The 9,287-nt window shown below is 44.4% G+C and overlaps 1 protein-coding gene and 1 pseudogene across 1 annotated transcript in view; one reads left to right on the forward strand and one right to left on the reverse strand.

Moving 5' to 3' along the window:
- Positions 1-4,687, forward strand: part of LOC109304639 — a 24,342-nt pseudogene extending 19,655 nt beyond the window's left edge.
- Positions 4,688-4,854: 167 nt separating this feature from the next.
- MAD2L1BP (MAD2L1 binding protein) overlaps positions 4,855-9,287 on the reverse strand; it is a 5,097-nt gene continuing 664 nt past the window's right edge. Inside the window, exon 2 of the mRNA XM_019527358.1 lies at positions 4,855-7,680. Coding sequence (XP_019382903.1) covers positions 7,150-7,680 — 531 coding nt within the window. The 3' untranslated portion in view covers positions 4,855-7,149. The remainder of the gene's footprint in view (positions 7,681-9,287) is intronic.

Here is a 9,287-nt window from a genome sequence, read left to right on the forward strand (position 1 = left end):
GACCACCTTATTGGGGTCATTTGACCCCAGTGCTCTTCCTGCCATGGCAGGGGGTCGGACTAGATGATCTGCTCAGGTCCCTTCCGACCCTAGAAACTATGAAACTATACCTCCATTCCAGCACAGAAATCAGACTCCTCACTTAACACACACACACCCTAATTTGGGATGGCTAATTTTTGGGTGGATGCATACAATATGCAAGTACAGCAATAAATGTACATAAACTATGGGAACTATTACAGTTGAACAAATGTTTAATATATTTGAAGAGCAGCGTATCCTAGTTGACTGAACAAAGGATTAGGTGCTAAGACCTCTAAAGTACTGCTCAAGCTCTCCCTTTGATTTATGATATTATCTTGGACAAATTACACAGCACTTGATTACACAGGGAAATTATAGTCCAGTCAGTCAGTGTGAACTTCCAGCATACCACCTACTCCATACCAGCTCCTTATGTTGATACTCAGTGGGTGCGTCTACACGAGACACTGACTGCACAGTAGTCCAATACTACTTTGCAGTAGCATCCCATGGAAACAACTGTGACACAATGTTACTGTACAGTAGCATTAGCCTACTGTGCAGTAGTCATGAAAAAGGCATTCACCAGTGCTACTGCACAGTAACTCAGATTACTGTGCAATTTAGGACTTGTACTGCAGGCAGTGTCTCATGTAGACGCAGTCAGTGTGCAAAGTGCTAAGCAGCTTTTTCCACTATGTTGGAAGCTAGCTCATACAAAAGATGTATTCTAAGAGCATCCACAGAGGAAGTCTGTGAGGAGTAGCTAGTGTGCTACACAAACTGTAGGATCCATTGGCAAAAACTAACGCCATCACTATGTCACCAGAGCAATGTGCTCCCTCACTATAGCAAGTTGCTACAGTGACATAGTGGCCAAAAATACAGTGCAGTAACAGCCTGGCAGCACACGGTTCTTTTTGTACTTCCACGCCCAGTCATACCTTTGCTTACTACAAAGTAATTTCCCTTTGTAAAGAAGCCCTTTATTTCCCACGCTCCATTACCTCACCTGCAAATGGTGGGTAATACTCATCTCCTTGCATTCATGCACTCTGAAGAGGCAACATGCTATAGAAAGGCTAAGTTTATGATTCACACCAGAGGTAAAAGAAGGATAAATGTACAACCTTGTCACTCTCCCACCTCCATAAAAGGCAACCAAGGACCTTGAAGGGGCCTGGATATCTTTCCTTTCAGATTGTTTGGGAATCCTGTCTCACTGTTACTGCTTCCTGCCTTCCTTAAAACATAATCCCTTTAATGACTTAACTATTACTGACTGACTTGGTTCTATATTAAAACTGGGGACAGTCTCTGAATGACAACATAGGCTCTGTCAGTACCAAACTGTCCTGACTGATAGAGCACAAGAGTACTAGTACCCCAAGTCTTTGCTAGATCCCTTTAGGAAACTTTAGACTTCTTGGAAACCCAATTTAGCTTTAGCAGAGGTAGGACAGGCTCACATGAATCTAAAAGCTGTTTTGTTGCTTTCCTAAATTAGGCTGTGGATTAAATGATTCCCCTGTAGCACTTGCTGCCTACATTCTGGAGAAGTTTTCTACTTGGACTGATAAATCATTCCGGGACCTGGATGACGGAGGTCTGGAAAGGTATGAAAATGAGTGACATGCCTGCAGACTAGAGCAAAGAAGAAATGTTACTAAAAGGAAGGGTCTTGATAAGCTCAGGGAGGTGAGATCTGCCACTAAGATCAAATCTAAATAAAGGAATATCACACAGGACTAGTAGAATACAATAGATAGCAGAGCAGCTGTTCTATGCTCCCCAGCTCAATCTATAGCCAACTAGGCACTGATTAATTCACAACTCGGAGGTGATCTGAGAACAGAGGGGCTTTTCCATTTTCAGGGTACACAGTCAACACTGCAACCAGCAGCAGCTTAGCTACTGATGATGATCCTCTGGCTTCTCTCTCTATAGAAAATTCTCTCTGGATGACCTTTTGACCAATGTGATGATTTATTGGGTGACTTCATCTATTGTGCCCTCTATGCATTTCTACAAGGAGAATGTTTCCACAAATCCCACCACTGCTCCAGATGCCAGGTAAAAAAAAAAAAAAAGGTGGGGGAGGTAAAGGCCTTGGAATCCAGACTAAGTAATACTGTACAAATTGTTGTGATCATTATGTTTGTTAAGTGGCCATATTCGCCAATCAGAAAAGTTATACAAAGTTATGTAACGGTTGCTAGGCAGACTATAGTTGCCTTTCAGCCATGAGTGTAAAACATAGACAGCAGCTAGAACTTTCTACAAGGCGGGATCCAGCGTCAGTCAGTCAGTGCCATGGGCCTATCGAAAGGTGCCTCACACAATCACATCACGGCATGTCACACCCAAGCTATAAAAGGAGCCCCCGGCTGATCGTCAGGGTCCCTTCTGCGTCCAACGGACTCGGAACGACTCACGGCAGATTATTACAGACACGGCTCGGCCTTCGGAGTAGCTAACTGGAGGAGGACGCAGAGACCCGCCTGATGCCAGCGACCTGAAACCCCTGAGACAACTCACCAGCCAGATCCATCGGTCTCACGCACCATTAGGGCGCGCGAGGCGTGGTGAGTGAGTTTAAGCTGCTGCGCAGCTACGTTAACAGTTATCAATAAAGATCACCAAGCCTGTTCGCTGCCTTCCCAACTCCTCATGATCTGTGGTAAGACCAACCAAGAAAAGATCCTGTCACACAAATATGGACAAAACCACCTTCTGTTTCAGATAAATTCTTATGCAGTGGCATTATTGTAATCGCTGAGTTTCCCTCTCTTTAAAAAAAAAAATCCAAGTTTAAAGTGAAATTCTCACTAACCAGGTGGTGGTTCCTCTTTGGTTCCAACATGTAGCAGAAAAAAAGTTCAATTAGTTAAGCTTTTTTTGGAGGTGGACAGTACTGGAAATAGATGTCCTTCCTCAGCAAGAGAAGTTAATTTGCAGTCTTGTATTTAACATGGTCAGACTAGAGGCCTGTAGTTTCACATCTCCCTTGGAGGTATGGTTTTAGTCTGGGGCTGCCTCCCATGAGCTTCCCGACAGTCCGAAGACTCTCTTTTTTTAGGCAACAGTTTAATTGAACCAGTAATGGAGCCACCTACTGTTTGATAAACTACATCAGGTAACACAGGGAGGAATGTCCTAAAGAATCGGTCTCAGATTATGTAATAAGCACTTAACTTTAAGTTAAGATAGAATGAGTCTAACACCAAATTCCAAACCGGTGTCCTCTTCTTGAGCACAAAGCTGACTACCCTGAAGGAAGCTGTTTAGAAGGGCCATCCCTTCCAAACAACTCTCACTAATATGAACAATGATAAAATGGAGACTTCTTTAGAATGGAATTAATGCTTGTAATTTGGATGGGGGCTTAGATTTAATACCAAATAGGGGCCTATTCAGTTCAACCAAGATTTTGACTACACTGCAGTCTGTGGCATGGTGTGGAGATATGGGAGTTTGCATATGGAAGTGAAGACAGACAGCTTCCACTGCCTGATTCACCTTGGGTGCCTGCAGCACAGGAAAACGATTGTTGTACAAGAAGGTTTTGCCTCCTGCCAGAGTAAATTATCAAGATTAGTTTAAGTGCTCTAGGCCAGTACTGCTTTTTACCTAGCAGGTCAGATAGGTAGCACCTGGTCTGTCCATGGGCTGGATCTGGCTGGAGGTCCCAAACTGGCACCCAGAGTGGCCATGAGAGGGCCCCATCTAGCTATGCAAAGTGGGGCAGGAGGCAGCTTACCCCTAATCAAGCTGCACAGAGGGAAGAGGGTCTCTGTCTTGGTTCCAAACCATCACAGGGCTCAGGAATTTGGCAGCAGGGGGACAACAGTGGTATTAATTGCCACTGCTCCCCCCACTCTCAAATTTCCTGATGTGTAGGGAGCCCCACAGGCTGGATGGTACAGCTCTGCAGATTACATCTGGACCATGGGCCAGTTTGAACACCCTTGCTCCAAGCTAAAGCTTGTCTTAAGCTTTCCAAGATCAAGATGCTGCTGCTCCAATCCTGCCATGTTCCCATTTCAGTAGAAGCATCTCATAGCCTAAAGGAAATAAACCACCTCTCCATTCAGTATAGTAAATTCAGAAGCAACAAAGCACTTCCAAAAGAGTACAGTAGAATTGCTTATGGCAGAAACTGTAGAGCAGTCCATTTCTAATTTAGTTCCAACTGGCAGTATTTGTATGCCTTACCCCAAAACAAATCAGAACTGCTCAATAACTTGCTAATAAGACACTTGAATCTGTTTAGGGTTGGAGTGTATGTCCCCACCAGCCTTGCTGTCTTTCCTCAGGAGCTTGCATACACACCATGCACTTGGGCAAAGAAGTTCAAGAATATAGTCGCTTACACTTACATGCCACGTGGGGGGCATTCTGCTGCTTTTGAGGAACCAGAGCTGATGGCAGAAGACATCAAACAGCTGGTGAGAAAGGTGGAATGTCTGTGAGCCACTGACAGCATTCACAGGCGTGTGAATACACACAGGGCTAACAATTGCACCACTGCTCATACCTTATCCAATCCGTTCATCTGATTGAAGCTTTCATTTGATTTTTGCTAGATGCCAGATTCATTCAAACAACCAAGCTCTAGCTTTTTTTTTTTTTAAACATAAATAAAGTTTCCTCTAATGTATGTTGTCCTATTTCATTCTAGGAGCATTTTACTGGGGAAATTCCCATGTATTTGAACTTCAGTTAGAGCAAGGAATGCAAGCAGTTTGATGCAATAATATTGTTGTTTTTGTTTAAGGAAAAATTCCTGCCCATTCCTCTAGGCTAGTACAGCAGAATCTATAGAAGTCTCTTTGAATGCTTTTCATTTTTTAAGTGCAGCTTGAAGGAATCCAGCTGTGCCACCATAAAACTAGGCTCAGCAGTTAGTGGGGAAGGCACAAACATGAAGATTTCACTCACCCTGGCATGTGCCCAAACCATTCCTCCTAGACAGAGGCAAAACATCATATGGAAAAAAAAAAAAAAAGAGCTGCCACAAAGATCAAACAGTGTAACCCATTATAATGGAATATTCCCCCAATAAGTTCAGCAGCCCTGCACCAAAAAGCAGGTTTTCAACTTGTTTATAGAAATTCTGTCTCCATACAAGTCAGTTTGGCATCTTGCTGTATATTACAGTGCACACCATTTGTTCTGTATATAACAGCAGCCATGGCATGACTGACAAACCTGCCATTATTAAAGTGCACTGCTGACACTCACAGGGCCTTCTGTTTTCACTTTGTTCTCTAGGCTGAAAGCACTGAGTGAGCACAGTTACCTTCCAAGTCCAGGTCTCTATTCCAGTTTAGTCTTACATTTATGCTATTCTAAAGTGTTAAACAAGGTAGATATGGGTCACATTTATGGATGGGTTACTTCTCCTCTGCACATTCCAGATAGCCGAAATAGCCAAATTCGAAAAAAAGCTACTCCTCTTCTGTTAATGACAGGCCTGGAGCAACTTTGCCATTGAAAAGCCACTGTCTCTTGCCAAGTACAGTGAAGACAGTCATGTTAAAAAAAAAGAAACAAGCTGAAGTCAGAGGTAGGATCACCCTTAACCAAGGGATTAGAGCAGCTTTATCAGGACTTTGGATCTACAGTTCCTTTTCTTAATGGGTTTTACATTCAAGTCCCCAGTGCAGAACTGAGAGGATACGTTCCCTTCAAGTCCCATTACCAATCCTGAAAGCAGGAAAATTTTCCTTTGAGTAACACAGACTACTCCAAGCTCAGAACATGAAGCTCACTGCTATGTCATCTTGCTGCCCTACTTCCATTTTCTCACCAGTTAGATCAAACAGCATAAAACTGAGTCTGAAAGTTTAAGAGCCTAGACTGGGTGGATTCATGTGAAACTGGTCAGAAAACTCTTCTGAAGTACAGAAAGATGACATCAACTGCTGGGTAGAAGGCATTAACTGCTGTTGATGATCCCCCCATCTTTGGAACATCAACCTTTGTGTTAAGTGAATTAGCTTACAGCACTGTATATTTGTACTTTACAGGAAATGCCTAAGCAACCCCTACTCTCCTTCATAATATGACCGTGCTGTAAGACAGGGGTGTCAAACATATGGTCTATGGGCTTGATCCAGCCCTTGGAGGCTTACGATTCAGCCTGTGGGTATCCAGACCAACTACATGCACTGCATGGGGCACATGCCGGCTCTGGCCCTGCATGCTGCATTTCGCACATAAGCTGGACTCAGTGCTGTGTGTGCATAGAACACAACACAGGCTATTGGTCCAGGGCATACCCTGTATGCAGCACAAAGGCTAGACTGGCTTGTGCACCAGCTCCAGAGGTGGTCTAGCAAAGGACCACATGCAGCTTGCGCCACAGACCCCCACCACCACCCCAGTGCTGCAGGCAGCATTGACGGGTCCAGCCTGTGCACAGCAAGCTCTGGAGCAGCAAGTGCTGCACTCAAAAGCACAGACTGAACCTAGCACTGTAAGTACTACACGTGGCACAGGGAGTCAGTCCTGATCCAGCAATCCTCATCCAGCCCTGCATAGCAGGGTTGTCAGCTCATGGTCTAAGGTAAGAGATCCTGAGTGCTTAGTAAGACCACCTATAGCATTTACCTCCTTGTATCATTCATTCTAAGCATTGATTATAAAAGTCCAGATTCACCTATTAACATTGCACAGTGATTTGCCAGCCAGCAGAAAGGGAATACTGCATAAGCACCACAATAAGCCTGGAGAAAAAAAATTCTCCAAAACAGCTACTTCAAGTATTGGCTGGTTGATTGGACAAGCTGCAGAAGAGTTAATGTTGCTTTAACCCACTAGCCAGTTTTGCCTGCTGCAAGTCAGTTCCCCAGAAAACTGGCACCTTCCTTCATCTGTGGACATAACTGTGTTCTACAGGGATTTGCCTCTGACAATGTAGCAGTGAGAAATGTAAAACATTGGTCAAAAAAACAACCCCCCCCCACAACAGAACATTGTCCAGATGCCAGGAGGTAGCAGATGCCCTGGAGAATGGCTTCAAACAAGAAAGGATATGTGGTTATGTTTGATAAAAAGTCAAGTAAAGCAGCACCAGAGAGTTATTAAAAGCCCCACTAAAATGCAGTACAACAAGAGTCATTCATGGAAACCCTTGACTGTCACTGGTGCCTGGAACCATATGTAGTCCTCCCAGGGAGAAGTCATTCCCATGTGGGTAGAAGGACTTGTACAGCTATCTCCACTGCAAGACAAGTTGACAGTCAGTTTCCTCCCTCGAGTTGGCACTTTGTAGTTGAGCTTGGGTCGGAACCAGTCAATGCCACAGTCACGATGCCCTTGGACCATGACAGTGGTGCCCATGACAGGGAGAGCCTGTAATTCACTGAAGACATCTGCAAGGAAGAGCGAGTGGAAGAGCTTACGAACACAGGATGGTGTTTGCAGGCTCTCCTCAGCATTACCCACACAGATGCCCTCTAAGTTGATCTCGTAGAGCTCCTTAGGATTCATGGCATTGCCTCCAAGCAGGATAAGGATCCGGGGGACTAAAGTCAGGCGGAACATGGCTTCCAAGTGCTGGAACAGCCCCTCCAGCTCCACTAATACCTGCTGACACTTTTTGCTGCCCAAGTCTGTGGAATGCAGTTTTGTAATCACATCTTCAACCTGAAAGGAAGAATTTGGTACATTCTGAGCAAGTGGCAGGAGGTCTTTGTTAATGTCTGTTTGAAATTTAAAAAAAAAAAAAAGCAAGCCCACTCCTTATTTTTTAGGGGTCTTCAGAAAGTTTAAGTTCTTATTAAAAAAGGGAATAAAAGCAGCTTTGTTTAGAATTGGCCATATCAAAGACAAGAGCTGCTTTGCACTGCAGCTAACCTATTGTGTACCCCACACGTTCTACAATATTCTCTTATTCAAAATCTGGGGTCCCTATTATACAGGGATTACCATTAGATCTGTTCTTTCAGAGACTGCTCTTTTTTTTTTTTAAGCAGACAAAAAGAAAACATTTTCTATTAATTCAAACCAGAAAGTGCAATTCTGGTTGTGAACCAGAAGACCTGATGATGGATTATTTTTTGTCAGAATAGAAAAATGCATTAAGGTAAATGATCTCCCCCCTCCCTCATTTTACATAAAAAGATTCCATTTTTCCAGTTAGATTCTCTTAAAAATGGATTATTTTTAAAAGTTACACTTCAAGTTATAACAGCCCATATCAAAGCCTAACTTTACTCTATTAAGTCATTTAGAAAAGTGTTTAAGCAGTATTTTTTCCAACCAAGTGACACTGAATTGGAGGAAGTCACTAGCTAAGCATCTTTAACCAGAATATACTGAAGTACTAAACCATCTTCAGCAGCAGTATCCTCACAAATGGCAAAACCTGTGAGCGTGGCACTGCGTTCATGAACGGCGCGTGCCCTTGGGGTGGGGGGTGGGGCAGGCACAGCTGCGCTGGTGACAATGGGAGCGTGGCAGTAGGAGCAAGCATGGAGCTCCCAAGGGTTTCCTGCAAGTGTATTTAAGATGCGGGTTCAGCATTTGCACTCTAACAAGGTGAATATTTGGTGCACCACAAATATTTGAAACTACGAATAGTGAGGGTTTTCCTGTATCCTCTTGAAGGCAGTGTCCCCTCAGAGGATAGGACATGCCTCAAATACAACCCCATGGGTGTTTTATGCTGCTAACTAACAAACCTTGAAACAATCTGAAAAAGGAGGAGAGCGTCTTGATACAAGACACAGCACTAAATGCTCTCAGAGCAGCACAAGGCAGTTGGGCCTGACAGGTGCCAGCACCCTGGAGGGGAGCGAAGCAGAGCACAGCAGAGCAGAGCCAAACCTCTGGGCTTTTTCATCCTGAGTTTCTTCAGGATCCAAACCCCTTCCTTTGCCTCAGCCCTGCAGAGCAATTACCTCCGACGAAGAAACTCCCAGGTCACAAAATTCTTGCAAGACCTGACAGCACTAGTCTCCAAGAGCCCTCCTACACATTCAAACAAAAGCCAGACAGACCAAGCTTGGTTTCTAAGATTCATGACCCATTTCTAAGCACTAACTTGACAGCAGGCAAGGCAGCTCTTGGCATAAGCTGGAAAGTCCTATGGTGGGTGGGATAACAGCTTTGCACTAGGACCCCAGCTGCATTTAGGGTGCGAGTCACCAACAGAATCATGCAATAAATGCAACAGGCCCCAGGGGCCTCTGCCCCACCCAGACAGCAATCCAGAAGCCCTGGGGTGGGTGGGTGCCTGTGCGGGGGGGTGC

This window comes from Gavialis gangeticus, unplaced genomic scaffold (assembly GCF_001723915.1).
Source record: "Gavialis gangeticus isolate Ggan-Ray unplaced genomic scaffold, GavGan_comp1, whole genome shotgun sequence".
NCBI classification, from domain to species: domain Eukaryota; kingdom Metazoa; phylum Chordata; order Crocodylia; family Gavialidae; genus Gavialis; species Gavialis gangeticus.